The sequence below is a fragment of the Gallinula chloropus genome (assembly GCF_964237585.1).
Source record: "Gallinula chloropus genome assembly, chromosome: 1".
NCBI lineage: Eukaryota > Metazoa > Chordata > Aves > Gruiformes > Rallidae > Gallinula > Gallinula chloropus.
In genome coordinates, this window is record NC_140085.1 from 181,681,811 (window position 1) to 181,697,524 (window position 15,714).

The 15,714-nt window shown below is 48.0% G+C and overlaps 1 protein-coding gene across 4 annotated transcripts in view; it reads right to left on the reverse strand.

Annotated features, from left to right (window-relative positions):
- Window positions 1-632: 632 nt before the first annotated feature.
- TSC22D1 (TSC22 domain family member 1) overlaps window positions 633-15,714 on the reverse strand; it is a 93,817-nt gene continuing 78,735 nt past the window's right edge. Inside the window, exons 1-3 of one of the 4 annotated variants that reach the window (XM_084276201.1) lie at window positions 3,738-3,927; window positions 3,247-3,298; window positions 633-2,070 (exon numbers count right to left, since the gene is read on the reverse strand). In XM_084276201.1, the coding sequence (XP_084132327.1) occupies window positions 1,813-2,070; window positions 3,247-3,298; window positions 3,738-3,862 (435 nt within the window). In that variant the 5' untranslated portion in view covers window positions 3,863-3,927 and the 3' untranslated portion in view covers window positions 633-1,812. Of the gene's footprint in view, window positions 2,071-2,155; window positions 2,288-3,246; window positions 3,299-3,737; window positions 3,928-15,714 lie in introns of those variants that run through there. The other 3 variants (XM_084276203.1, XM_084276200.1, XM_084276202.1) reach the window with 3 other exon arrangements.

Consider the following 15,714-nt stretch of genomic DNA (forward strand, 5'->3'; position numbering starts at 1 on the left):
GAAAGGAAAAACTGTATCATCTTTCACCCAGAAGTTCTTGCCTCTATTACAAGGCAGAACGCATACATGTTCACATGATTTCAATTCACTCACACACACAAAAAATCAAGGCAAGAGCTGTAGAGGTGAAAGTGAGACCTTCTTGGATATCAGTATTTGAGCCTGGTCTCATCACTGGCAGCCTGAGAGAAGGCGATGCTATGGCTGACCTGTGATGCCCGCTGCCTTTGTCACCCCAAATTAAGGGCGTTGGGGCTAGTGCCAGCATGGGATGCCCCACTACCAGCTGTTGCTGGTTGCACATTAGTCTGAGCTCCTGCTTACCCACTGCTCAGCTTACCACAAGCACCCAACAGCCCTGGTTGCACAGGATCGGACCAAAACAAGGCGCTTCGCTCTCAGCCAGGGCTCTTGCTTCTTCCTCCTCCTCCTCCATCTGACTTCACAACCGGTACATTTTTAAGAAACTGTGGAAAAGCAGGAGCTGCACATTTAAGCTAAAATTTTGAGAAAGCCCTGAAGCCAAGAGACCCCTAAGCTTCCTGACCTCACTAGGAACCTAAAAACTGCGCTGTAACACGTTGGGAGCGACTGCAGTTAACATCAGTACGATATACGAACAGTGATTTATCAACATTGTATGCTTTATTGAAAGTTGACAAGTGCAACAGTTAAATACATTGACGTGTTACAACTGTTTAGAGAACATGCACAAAAACATATGCATACTACTATACAGATCATATGCAAAAAATCCATACTGGGAAATCCAAATTTAGCTCTTTTTGTTGGTTTTTCAAGTTCTTTGCTAGTGGGGTTTGAGAATTTTCTTCTTTTTTTTTGAGTGGTTTTTCCTGTCTTGAATCAAACTACAATGAACAAAGATTTACTTCAAGATAATCAGCAGCCAGGGAACTTCAGAAGTTACACAAACAGCATAAATCTGTCAAATTCTGAACAGTTGCGTAGGTGCATTCTTATTTATGTAGCATAAAAAAACAAACACAAAACTCCCCCAAACTTCTTCAGATCAGCCAATGGAACAACTAAACTTCAATCTGTACAACCTAAATAGTTACAGTTTCTATTTTACAAAGTAATTACACTAAATACACAAATATACAGTAGGCAAATAACCTTCATTGTAATTAACCTATGACCCAACTGGACGTCACCTACCTGCTCTCTATATATATTACAGCTTTGTGCACCTGTCCACTGCTTCAGAAAACGGTGCAAGTATTTGCACTTAAGGTTTCAGGTGACATTTAAGTGTTAAACACTGAGTTTACCTTTCTCCCTCTTCCTCTTAAGATCCTATGCACCAGTCCTCACTTTGGAACCCCAGTGCACAATGGGGGATTGAGCCATCGCTTTTTACTCCAGTCTTTATTTCTTCATATTTCCAAGCTTGAAAAGCACTTGTACCAGTTATGTCACTGGATGAGTGGAAGATTTAAAAACAAACCAAAAGGATTCAGGCATGCAGCTTCGTTCCTCAGCCATTTGCAGAAGCTGCTCAAGTTCCCCCGTGTGCTTGTGCTAATTCTCTGGAAGAAGTTTATTTTACTCAATCAACCTAAGAGAACAAAGACTCCTTCAAGCCAAAGGGGGAAGGGAGGAAAGAGAGAGACAGATGAGTGCGTAATGCAGAGGGGAGAAACCTCTCCCGATGTATGCAGGGCATGGAGTCCTCAGTCCGGGTTGCAATGTGCATTGAAATGGATGAAAGGTGGCTGTGGCGGATTCCCGCTAGTCCCTTGCTCTGGGCAGTCCAGAGGCCAGCGATCACGATGGCAACGGCATCTTGAACTACGCTGAAGGCCCCGACCCCTGTGACGCCGGCTGCGCGGGCTGCTGTGTCGTCCCTTGTGACTGGGAAGATGAAGGCGGGGAACCAGTCTGCAGCTGTGCTTGGAACTGGGCAAGCTGCTCTGGGCTGGCAAGTGTTTTTAGCAGAGTGTTTTCTTGCTCCAGCTGGGAGTTCTTCTCTATCAGCTCTTTGATTTGCTCTTTGAGGACCTCCACTTCCTCCCTTACAGCATACATCAAGTGACTCTTTACCAGATCCTGAAACACAGAAAAGAGCACGTGCGTTACAAAAGCAGCCCAGGTTCTCGTTCAGCTCAGCGGGAGCAGCAGCGGATCCACCTACAACAGAGCGCCAGCGTGATCCCTGCATCCCAGCGAGGGCCAGGAGCCCCCAGCTCACGCCCAGCATCCTCTCGGCACAGCCGGCCGGGCAATGCTCTCCCTCGCAGCGGCCGCCCCAGCCGGGGCCCGGGTCTGGGTGACAACCCGCTGCCTACGGCCCCGCCGCACACGTGCGGCCCCGGGCCTGGCGGCGGCCCCGCCCCCGCAGCCCGGCCCCGCCCCCGGGCCCCGCCCCCCGCGCACCGGCTGCAGCCAGTTCTCAGCGCAGGTTGCCGCATTTCCCTCCCTCCCGCCGGCCGTGCGCGGCCGCGGTGACGTCAGAGCGCGTCCCGACCAATGACCGGCCGAGTTATTTATAGCCGGGAGTTAAAGGCTCGGAGTTTGCCTAGCAACAGTCGGCAGAGGCTCCCGTGAGAACGGCTCCAGGCACCGCTCCAGTAACAAAGGGCGGCCGGGCCCCAGGCGCAGCGCGGCGGGACCGCGCCGGGGGCAGGGCCGGTGGTGGACCCCGAGCGGGAGTCGCCGGCCCTGGGCGCCGGGCCGGCCTCCGGGAGAAGGGCACAGCGGCGGAGGATGACCCGGCTGCAGCCCGCGGGGGATGTGCCCGTTCGGCAGGGGCGGCCCGGAGGGGGATGCGCTTGGAGGAGAGTTAAAAAATTCAAAGTGAAAAGCCTCCCCCGAAACACCCCACCTCCGGGGGAGGGGGTGCGTGTGTGTAAAAAAACCAACCCCAAACCCCGCGTTCTGCCCCGGCTGCGCCCCTCCCCCGCCGCATGGAGCCGGGATCAATCGTTAGGGGACTCGGGAGCCAACAGCGATGCCGTCATTCCCTCCCCGGCATCGATAGTGAAACGTGCGCATTCCTCCCCGCAGGAAACCTCTGATCAATAAAGAAACAACAGCCAGGGGGCAAAAAAATAAAAAAAAAAAAAAGCAGCCCCCGCAAAGCAAACCCGTGCCTCCCCCTCCTCTCCCTCCCCGGCCCCGCTGTAAAAACGCGTCCGCGCAAGGGTTAACCCTCGCCCGCCGCAGCCCGATATTGTTTACTGCTTTAAACACGAACAGGGTTTTAAGCCCCAATCGGTTACGTACCATCGCTTGCTCGATTTTGTTGTCGATAGCTACCACGCTTGCACCAGAGGAGCTGCAAGAGAGAAAGAGAGAAAAGAAAAAAAAAACATTCAACATTAGCAGCGGTTGAATTATTTAAGAGACAAGAGACGCGGGCATTGGTAGCCAGTTGGCTGAGAAAGTCATCCTCACGCTGCCCTGCCGCCGCCTCACCGGGATGCTCCAATGCAGCAAAGCAACCTGTGAAGCCGCCCCGAACCCCCCGCCCGCAGCCCGATCAAATATCCCGACATTTTGCCCCCAACAGACCGCAAAGATGGAGCTTAATTGCAGGCTGCGGCAGAAGCGCTCCGCACCGGGGAGGGCAACCCCTCCGGGGAGGAGAGGCGAGGAGAGGCGGGCGCCCGGTGCCGCCGCTGCTGCGGCTCCCCCGGACAAAGGAGCCAGCCCGGCGTTCACCTGCCCCGCTACCACCGCGCCGGCAGAGCCCCTCGGACACAACACTTATTTACCTACTGTCGAGCCTCAGGGATGAGTTGTCGGTGCCCAGCAAGGACGATAAGAAAGAAATTGAGAAGTGTCTTAGTTGATAAACTCCTAGATCCATTGCCACTGGTCTACAACATTGGGCATTCATGCAATCGCGGCCAGAAACGCTCCCCGGAGAAATCAGGTCTCCCTCTCTCCGGACGCCTGCGTACGTGCGAGTGCCGGGCGGCGGGGCAGCTGCGCCGGGCAGCGGGGCGGCGGCAGCGGGGCCGGGCGGCGGGACCCTGCGGGGCGCGGGGCTGCGCTCGGCCAGCTCCGAGGTCAGCGCTCCGCCGCGCCGCACAAAACCTGGCCATCCCGGCCCCCCCCATAATTTATGCGGCGCCGCCGTCGCCTATTGGCTGCAAGGCAACCGGAGCCCGGCCCACCGCTCCATCGCATCTCATTAGGAGCGTTCCCCCCCCGCCCCCCGCAGCCCCGACCCCCCCCTCGCCGAGCAGCTCCCCGGGCCGGCAGCGCCCTGCCCGCTCCGCAGCGCCCACGAGGGACGGCCCCACACGCGGGGGCGGGGGAGGGAGGGGGGGGGAAGGGAAGGAGGGGGCAGGTTTCCCACCACCACCCGTGAAACCCTGACAACGCGGGGTACCGGAGCGCGGCTCACCGTGCCGATTCCCACCCAGGAGACTTGGAGGGGGAATTAAAAAAATACTAATGATGAAAGGAGCTGGGGAGCGGCGGGGAAGCCCGGCGCTGCCCGGCCGGTTGCCAGCCGCCGCCGCCGGCGGGAGCGCGGCCGCGCCGCCGAGAGGCCGCCCGTTGCCGCGCCGACATCGCCATCTATTGGCACTCGGCAGCGCCGGCCGGGCCGGGCCGGGCCCGGGCCCCGCCGCACCCGGGGGCAGCTCCTGGGGGGAAATGATTTAGCCGGCTCCCACGGCCGGGGCGAGATCCCACCTGCCCGCACCACGGCCTCTACCCGGAGCCCCTGCCGCAGCACACTGTAGCCCCGGAGACTGAAACCCGCTGGCCGGTGTGGCTGTGCAAGGCGGGGAAGGCGAGACCCACACACACGTAACACACACGGTGCAGGGAAAAGGCTTCAAGACCTCCTACAGACCTGCTAAAGCGGCAACGTTCCCCTCTTAGCCCTTACGCGGGTCCGTAAAATCATTTATTAAAAACACAACACCACACTCTGCTGTCGGATCGCCCACAAAGAGCACACACAGCACAAACCCGCAGACGCCTAGCAAGCCAGCTGATGTTCTCCCACAGTAACACGGAAAATGCCTACTGACTCATTTTTTGGATCGTACCACACGGCATTAAGACCACAAGTTGCAGCACATGCATTAATAATTTAGGAAAATATTCTTCTCCCACCTAACTGCGGTGTGTATCTCAGCAAATGTCATGGTCTCCTGTGTCACACACCACCACCACTACAGTCGCTGCCTGGTCAGTGATGCTCTCTATCTGCCCGTGACAGCTCAAGGAGGCCCAAGCCTGAATTAGACTAGTGCAAACAGTGCCACAACAAACAGCCGACCTCTAAACCCACGATTTTCTAGACCCACGCTTTCATCAGGCATTACATGATTTAAAAGGCACAAAAAAAAAAAGTCAAAAACCTCTTCAATCCTCTCCACCAAACTTCTCTGAGAACTAGAAGTCACATACATGTCACAGGTGCTGCTCCCTGAGAAGCAGGAAAGCCAGGAGGCACAGAATAATCGTCTTAAAGCTAAATTTAGCGTTTGCGTATCTGCATCATCCTTCTTAGTTTATTTATGCTGTCCTAGCCCACTATTCTTTCATTCAGTAATACCAGCAGAGTAGTACAAACTAATCCTATTCATGAGTGAGGTCACATTTAAGAGTAAGAGTTCCCCGTAGCTGCTTTCCCGGTACCACAGGCTGCACATCCCGCAAGGGCACAGACCACACCTTGCCCGTCGGGTTATTTGGGGAAGCTGCACAGCACCGTGCCTAACAGGCTGAAAATTAAAGGAAGCTTTTCGAAAAAAAATAGTAATAAAAAAATCCCTGGCCTGTATTGACTTGCAAATGTAATAGAGCAAGTAAATCAGAAGCAACACAGTAACACACACACATCGGGCTCCAGCTTCCGACCGCAAGACAAAAACCAGTAACTAACTAACTGTATGTTACACACACTCTTCACCCAACCACTTGCTTTGCAGAGGTTATTTACTACACACAGCAATAAATACATTCGGTGTAGTCAGTGACCAAGCGAGCCACTTAATAAACAGCTCCAAGAGCACCTCATATCTGTGCAGGAATCTGTATCAACTTCTGTCCTGGACTTGATCTAAATAAACACTTTATAAAGGGTTGGGCTCGAAAGTCAGTGATGTCTCAATCGACTCCTCATCATGGAGGATGTTACAATTAACTAAACTTCATCTGGACACAAGCTCAGGGGCAGTCTTGTTCCCCTGAAGCTCTTAATGAGAAGATGAGGTGTAAAAAAGCAGTTAGCCTATCTCTGCTAATTAGGTCCTCATAAAGTAACTCGCTTAGGATAGCATGCCTGAAGAGACATAGCCTTGACACGCCTGCTTTGACTGTTGCAGAACAGACAGCAGTCATCTGTACATATTCTCATCTGTACAAGTAAAAATAAAGTCATGGATGCGTTCCAGGATGGTTGTTGGTGCTGCCATAATGAGAATTACTTGCCACCACTCCACTTATGACAGAAAAATCATATTATTCTTAAAGTAACAATAAATAACATTGTCCTCTTCCAATCTGTATTTAATATATCTTGATGAAGAGATACAGATACCACCCTAAATCCAATTCCAACTGAACTCATCAAACATATTGCATTAACTTCAGTGGGCTTTTAGCAAATTCCTTCATTTATTTTTAGATGCCTACAAGCCGAGTTGTGATTCAACAGAAAGCTGTCAGCTGCATAAGCAGGACTGCGTGTTAATATGCATGTTCTGCTCTGCCCACCCCATAAAAAAGCAAGCCATAAGTCTCCCTTTATGGCTGAGAACGCTCTGAGCTCGCAGATCGTCTAGGAAACAGAAAACATGACATCTATCTACTACTTCCATCCCCAAAATGGGAGGGAGCACCACTAATCTGAAATGTTCTCACCTCAGCACCCCACGATCTGCCTGACAGCGTCTGAACACTACATTTAAAGCTTGAGGTTTTGCTGTAGCTTTTTTTTAATGTATGTTATTTATGAAACAACAATCTATGGAATGTTTAAGGCAAACGACCCTCCAAACGGCCTCTCCTCTTGCGTGCTTGTTGATTTACCTCCCCTGCTGCCTCCTCCACCATTCAACAGGCACTTCACTCAGATAATGTTGTTTTGACTCACTCTCCTTTACAGCTGGAGAAAAGAGTAGATGACTAAGGTGTTACTCAAAACCTCCCAACCATCTCTTTAACACCTCATTAACAGCCACTACACCGAACTAGCGTGAACTCCCGCAAAAGCTCCCGATTTTACCATCCCGGGAGCCGAGGTGAGAAAGGCCCCGGGCTCACACCCGGCGGGACCGATTCACACCCCGGGTAGGTGCGCCCGGAGGGACGCTCGTCCCCTCACACGGAGGATCACAGGCTTTGGAAACCTGCACGTCTGTGGGGCACCCCCCAGGTGTTCACAAACCGCATCAAGCATAAGAGAAAGATGCGAGATGGGTTACTGAAAAACAAGGAGGGCAGAGCACAATACGGTGCCAAACAAGTCGCTCACCAGTAACTTTGATCCTCAAATAAATTAACTGCTGCAGCTGAAACGTCGGCGGTAGTCAAAGACTTTTTATCATGCTTCACCTTTTGTAGTGTTTCAGTTCTTAAACACTGTTTCTCCCACTAAATAATTTCCTCTTGTCTCAATTTAATCATGCTAAGCACTTGAAGAAAGTGCTTTTCATCTTAAGCACATGAGGTAAGCTGCAGCACAGAAGCATTTTGTCCCTGTGCAAGTCTGGGTTGGCACATTTCTACATGCGGGTAAAAAATTCCTTCACTGAAAAATTATCTTTCAAGCACCTTGTCAGGGTATGCTCCCTTGAGATGCCAACATTAAAAGCTCTAGACAAGCATCTCCTGAACTTAAAACAGATCTTGTCTCTTCACTAAGCTGCAAAGAGACCACACCACAAACCGTATTAGGAAACGGCAATTTCTGTCACAGCACCCTTTCATCTGACACTACAAACGGGCCCAGAGCCCGTGGACTTCAACTGCAGTTTTCAGCTACAAAATAAAAGTAATTCAAGAGGTTAAAAATCCAAGAAAAAGTCTACAGTAATTAGATGCTATGTGACATCTGACTTTACATTTCACTTGGCATCTAAAAACAGTCAATAAATGGCAAAGAACTATTCTGCCTTAAAATCCACAACCTCAAAATTATTTGTGTGTTGACAGCAAAACCCCAGTACCAAAACTTAGGCAAATTTGCTCCCAAGCTGAATAGCCTAAAGAAACAACTCTGGATGCAGCTAAAATCTAGGACTAAAGGATCATTTATTTCACTAGTCCATGACATTTTTCATCTCAACAAAGGCACAATCCAGGCTGGAGAAGCTGCCCACGGAGTTCCCCCTCTCGGTAAATAACAATTTTTCAAAAAACTAAAGGTAAAAGAAAACCCCAACCCAAACAAAACATGTTCAGATCACAGAAACTCCATCAACTTCCTGTTCCAGCCCTAAACTTTGCAGCTAAGACCCTGATTTAAAGAAACCGAAGAACTGAGAACTTACTCCTGATCAATTTACATATCTCTGCTAAAATGAAGAACCTCTTGCTCCCAGATACTACTCTATCAGTTTTAAGTGTGGGCTTTTCCTCCCCTACAGTAAAACGTTATTTGCATCTATAATTTGGCTTGCTAGGCACTGGGATTTAGAGCTCCATGAGAAGCAGATAAAAGAGAAAGCTATGCAAGATGCTAGTGAAACGAAGTGCTATATTTGTAAATCATTATTTTTTTTCCCCAGATGTGCAAGCATAGCTAAATAAATATTCAGCAGAAAGAATACATACACCCTACTGGGGTTCTGGAAATAACCTGACAGTATCTCTAATCACAAGGCATACACAGAAGTATCACGCTGTGTGCTCAGCACAGGAGACAGAAGGCTGCATTTAAAAGCAAGAAGATATTACCATGTAAGATCAAAAGACAAACAAGGAGCAGTTCTCCCCGCTCCTCTGAGGATATCCTCTTTCTCTTTTACAGGCAACTAATTGCTAAGTCAACACCAGTTGTTTTTAATGAGAATTATAATGATTCTACCAATTTTAATGTTGACAAAATAAAACATAAGGTCTACATCAAGTATCTGGATATAGACAAATGCAGAGATAATCCACAGAGAGAACTCTGCAAGGAAATATGCCCCATCTTAAAGGAATTTTGACGCTTGAAGAAGGACATGTGGCATCCTCTTTCCCAAGATCATCCACAGGTGACCATCCAGCATTATGGTTGGGGTGAAGGACCCTGTTCTGTGCACATCTGCTGCGTTTTGAACTCCGGTCACATAGAGAAGTGAGGGCTATCATAACTCAGAACCAGAAACTGCATCCAGATGCAGCACCATCTAAATTTAAAGAGTTGTACCTTTGCAGTAACATCTAGTTGGGAATCACAGCCTTCCCTAATTTCATACCCAAGCTTAAAACAAATATCTATAAATATTCAGCTGCTTTAAAGGTGAAAGCCTTCCTCAGTATCCCATAAACTGCCCTTGATCAAGGACTGCAAGTGGGAAGAGATCCACCAACCATGTTAGCATCCTGAAAGTTTTAAGTGGGACATCTGAGCCAGGAATTGATTTTCTTTCCTGCAGAAAGCTGCCCCCAACATCACTCTGTGTGCTGTCTCTGTCCCCAGGATGGAAGGGAAGGAAAAAACCAGAAGTTTAGTGACATGAAGCAGCACATGTAGAAAACTGGTAAAATCTTAGAATCTGTAAGCTTCACTATGCAAAGCACAGAGCTGAAATTTAATTTTTTCCCTTATGTAAAATTTGGTTGAAATAGTTTTAGATTTAAATCACAAAACGAGCATTCAATTCCCTGCTCGTATATGTAGCTTTCACATGCAACCTTTTTTCTCAAAGCCAAGAAGAACACCTCAGAGTAAAAACCACTTATACTGGCATTTAATCCCGCTCGTTCTAGCTGTACAACATACTCCAAAATGAAATGAAGAGGGGAGGAAAAAGAAAGCCACTGCAGCATTTCAGGTTACACATAACATAATAAGTATAGGAAGTGGTTTGGCCCAGTCACACACCACCAGCATTTGGAGAGCTGAAGTTCTCTATAATAAACAGCATCTCTGACCTGGAGGGACAACAGGCCAGGAGGGACTTTGGGACAGTGGCTGACACCCACCCATCCCTTGACAGCACACAGAAGGCTTTAGCCATCAAATTAAAAACCAGTCAGTTTCACCTGTCATCACCTGCTTTGTTTTTTAAACTCTCAATATCATCTATTTCCTTAGGGCTGTGGAGAGTCACAAGTCACTTGAAGTAGGAGTATTACATTTTACTGACTGGTGCTATTTATGGAAGTGGGGAGGGGGAGAGGACATTAGGTCCATCCATGTCCCCAGTTCCCTGTAAAGCCTATGCCCATACTCTCTTCTTTTAAATCACTTAACCCCTTCCTTCCTCTTTTCCCACCTCCTCCCTTTTCTAATTGTTCCCCTTGAAACTATACTGACAATCCCAGATCAGCTAATAATTCAGGCACACTTAACATTCTCACTGAATATATTTTTCCTTTTGACAGGCACTTTTTAATTCAATATTTGAAATTAAGCCTGTATTTTCTACAGAAGCATATCACACTAGAAGCCAACTCCAGAGTTTGCTAGGAACAAAACCAAATCCCCTGAAAACCAGCATCTTCCTATGATCTTCAGTAAGTTTGAAATTAAGTTCCCTAACCCAGCTTCTATGGAAGTTATTAAAAACAATCAATGGTGATCAAAGGAGAAAGGTATAGAAACAAAACCTAAAGTAAAACCACAGTGTGGGAATGGAGCTCCAACCTGCCCTGAATGAGGATGAAGGTCTGCCTCAGCTCAACTGTTGACACAGCAGATCCCTCCTTACCACCCTGCTGTGCAGAAACATTAAGGTCATTCTGTTAAATAATAGATCCCCAAAACCACAACTCTGTCCCAGCCACAGCAGAATGAAGACAGCAAAGTGAGAGTTCAATGCCACCTCTTCCCTTGGTAAATACACTAAATCCTCAGTCCTCTATCCAGTTGTCCATTTACACTCCTAAAATTTCAGTCTCTTTTCAATCACCGGCAAACGGCTTCAAACCTATTAGCAGTATCTAATGAACAAGTAGGTGAAATGGCTTTCAAGAGTAACTCCCCTAGCTCTGACACATGCAAAGTGTATTTGTAATACCACATTTCCTAACTTCTGAGTGGCCAACATTTTTCCAGTTGTGCATGAACCCACAGATCATCATCTTTTGGTCACTTCCTAATAAACACAGAGAAAAATTCAAGACCTGCTGTTGCACCCAAGCAGGAGGGCGCTTTAAGAGGCAGATTTCACTCCAATGCCTTTAAAGGTATTTTTACATACAGAAGGGAGTTTTCATTTCTATAAATCAAACCCCATATATATCTGCCCATTCAGGAAGCACGGGGGACCTTCCAGAAACACACGAGAATGTGACCCCATTTGCTATACTGCACAGTGCAGTGTATCTCAAAGCCTTGTTCCCCTTTATCAACCACCAAGTTAGACATTCGCTGGACAACTTCCTGCCCAGCCTGTGCTTCCAGCCCTGTGGAAACGAGCATATGAGAGGAATCATATATTTCAACTCAGTACAGTGTTGAGAAGCAGGTACAGCTAGACGCTGGAGAGGGAAAGTACTCCCAGGCTTCCTAACCCAGGCATAGCTTCACTGATTTGAGGCACAACTCCTCCTGACTCAGCATCACTGAAATCCCAATGGAGTATATCTTCACAGAAAAAAACATTTAAGCTTTCCTTCCTGAAGGAAGAAATTGTAAAGCAATACTGGTTTGAAACAATGCAAGATACCTGAGAAAGCGTGTAAGATTATGGAATGACTGTGCTTAAAACTACTAAAAAATAGAATCTCTAAAGACAGATGAATAAGTATTGTAATGTGACCTGACTGTGCCTTATGGCTTTAGAGATGTATAACCCATTTCAGTACAACACTTTTCCTGTAATCCTGCAAACCAGAGAACAGTCAGAACACAGATGTGCCAGTTCAGCATGTTTTGAGCACGCCTCAAGCACCTTCCAGGCCAGAGACAGCAAATGGCTGGCATAGGTCCACATCACCTACAGAAGGCCTGTAGATTCCAAAGTCCCACTTGCCCTTCAAGTAGGCTTCAGCCTCCTCAGTACCCTACTGCTCCTCTAAAGGAACCCCTCATTTTCCACAGGACGTCTTCTATCTTACAAATGGCAAGTACCACAAGACTGCGGGGTCCACGGTGGCCACACTGGGCAGACACCACTGACATTTCACCACCTTTGAGACAGACATTCTGCAACAGCAGAAGGCACGTGCTCTTAATCTTTTAATATACAACTTGGGAAGGAAAAGTGACACCAAACTATTTTGCACCTATTCACTAAGTGGGTAATCATCTTTACGCAGAGTTGGCTAAATGTGAGTGGCCTCCTGGTCATGAAGCAGTCCCATCCGCTCCCTAACACCGTTGATGCTTGCTTTCTGGTAGATATACACCTAAAATATGCTTCAGTAGCTGTTCCAAGAGTCTTTTGTACAAAACAAGGCCTGAGCTTCAATGTGTGTGTATATACACACATGTACAGATAGTGTACCTAATGCTTGTTGAAAACAACTACCTCATCCTCCAGAAATCAATCATTAGGGTTGCACTTTGAACCTCTGTGGCTTAAAATAACCAAAGAAACAAAAAAGCCTCAAAAGAAAAACCCCACAAAACCAAACCCCAACTAACTCCTGTATCAGAAGTCAAAGATGAGTAACCCTCTTAGTTACACATTGGAATACAGAACAGCTCCCAGGGACGTTTCCTCATTCTTCTCTCACAGCCTGTTAGCCCAGACACCCAGGGGCCACCCTTCTACAGCACCAACACGCTGAGCTGCTGCACTGCTGGCAGGCTACTGTAAGGAGGGAAAACACCTGCCACGAGACAGGATTTAAAGACTGTTGCAGCTTCACTGGTGAAGCCAGAACCACGGCTGAAGACTCCCACCAAGCACAAAAGACAGGCCACCCTTTCTGAAAACCAACCTAGGTAGCTGCCCCATGCAGGGAGGCATTGCCTGCTGCCACACAAGGTACAAAGCAGGGGAATTCCTCTCTGACTCTTCTCAGCTACTATTAATGACTTGAGGCTCTGGGCAGGTAGACGGTGAGGTAATGTCAATCAGCAGTTCAAGTACAAGCAACTCACCACAGCTATAAACAAAAATATTTGTAAGTGAATGTCTGAGTCACAGGGCAGCACTGGTGCAACTGAGAGGCTTCTGCCTTGAATTAGTTTGCCCAAACCAGTTTTTCAGCCCCATTTCTGAAGAATTCAGCATTTTAGAACAAGCTGGTGATAAACAGAAACGGATAGAAAAGAACTATTGAACTGATCCAGAGATTGGGGCTGGGGAGAATTTACTGACAGACTGAAAGATGCCAGGGAAATTGAAAGGATCCTTGAAATCCTGGGAATGACTGAGACCTGATTCAATTTGAATGGGCAGTTACCTTCAAATAGAGAAAATACCAGATTTAAGGGGCTGTCAGATTTTTATTTTTCTGTATCAGAATGAATCTATTTAATATTTGCCTAATGATGAATTAATGCCTGCCTTTTAAAAACAGCAAGAAAGACAAGCTCATCAATACAGTGTTTTCTCTCCCTTGATATTATCAGGTAGATGCCGAATGCCTTTCACTAAGGTATGCTTTAAACAACCTGAAGTTCAGATAACCTAAACATGAAAGCCCAAGACACACAAGCTTTTATATCCCTACTTTCAGTATTGTCCATGGATTTTAAACTCCAGCCTGCCTTAATTATCCCAAGAGTTGGCAGGTGCACACAAGCACTCTCTTACAGCTGATGACAGAACCAAAGGCTAAAGCATCTTACAGCATGTTTGTTTTTTATCCCCAGTCTCACATCTGCAATTCTGTACTTCCTTTTGAAACCTGGAGATGTCACAATGCTTTTCTTTCAATATGAATATGCAGACATGCTGATATACACTGATCTCAAGTAGACACAGTCACCAGTCTATGGTCTTAAACTAGAATTAACAGCTTCTGTGGACCCATGTAGTCATTATTCCCAGCTGGCCAGTGCTAGACAGCTCCCCAGCAGCATATAGACATTAGGGGTGCTATGATAGCATGACTGGCTGGGTGGATGAAGGGTGAACAGTGGATGTTGTCTACCTTGACTTGGTAAAGGCTTTTGACTCTGTCTCTCATAACATCCTTATAAGCAAGCTTAGAAAGTGCGGGTTGGATAAGTGGACAGTGAGGTGAGTTGAGAACTGACTGAACAGCAGAGCCCAGAGGGTTGTGATGAGCAGTGCTGGGTCTAGTTGGAGGCCTGTAGCCAACACTGTGCCCCCAGGGTCAGTACTGGGTCCGGTCTTGTTCAACATATTCATCAGTGACCTGAATGAGGAGGAAGAGTGCACCCTCAGAAAGCCTGCTGAGGATACAAGACTGTGAGGAGTGGCTGACACAAGAAGGCTGTGCTGCCATTCAGCAAGATCTGGACAGGCTGGAGAGTAGGGCAGAGAGGAACTCAATGGAACTCAACAAGTCCTGCACCTAAGAGGGGAATAACCCCAGGCACCAGTACAAAATAGCGGTTGGCCTGCTGGGAAGAAGAGCTAAAGAAAAGGACCCGGGAGTCCTGGTGGACAGCAAGTTAAACATGAGCAAGCAGTGTGGCCTCATGGCCAAGATGGGCAATGGTATCCTGAGATGCATTAAGATGACTGTGGCCAGCAGGCCGAGTTACCCTCCCCCTCTACTCTGCCCTGTCCAGTTCTGGGCTCCCCAGTTCAAGACAGGGAACTACTGGGGAGAGTCCCCCGGAGGTCAATAAAGGTGATTAGGGGGCTGGAGCATCTCTCTCATGAGTAAAGGCTGAGAGAATTGGGACTGTTTGGCCTGGAGAACAGAAGACTGAGTAGGGATCTGATCAATATTTATAAATATTTTAAGGATGTTTGACAAGAGGGTGAGGCCAGACTCTTCTCAATGATGCCCAGTGCCAGGACATGGGGCAACGGGCACAAACTGGAACACAGACAGTCCCACCTGATTACGTGGAAAAACTTCACTGTGAGGGTGACAGAGCCCTGGCACAGGCTGCCCAGGGAGGCTGTGGAGTCTCCTTCTCTGGAGACATTCAAACCCGCCTGGACGCGATCCCATGCATCCTGCTCTAGGTGATCCTGCTTGAGCAGGTGGGTTGGACTAGGTGATCTCCAGAGCTCCCTTCCAACCCCCTGCTGTTCCATGATTCTGTGATCACTTCTCCAAAGCACTGTGGCAGAGCTCCAATGCCTAAGCTCTAGATCTTGGACTACATTCTGACAGTCATAAAAAGCATAAAATATGTAAGGCATAAAATATTTAGGTTTATGAAGAGTAAAAGCCCTTCTCAGGGCAGCCCTTGAACAAGGACTGGAAATGGGACAAGATCCACCAACTGTGTCAGTATGGTGAAAAACTTAAAAGGAGAGGCCTGCCCTGGGAATCACCCCCCTTTTCTCAAGAAAGGTGCACACAACTCCACCCACCCTCAAAAGAGATACTGTGTCTAATCTGGAAAAAGCCAAATCTTTCTTTGGGCTTGGCCCACGCATTCAGCAGGGTCAGTTTTGGAAAGAAAATCCAACCATATACCACGTTAGCCAAGAACAGCTGCAAGAGAGGTTAAAGTTTCTCCTTAAT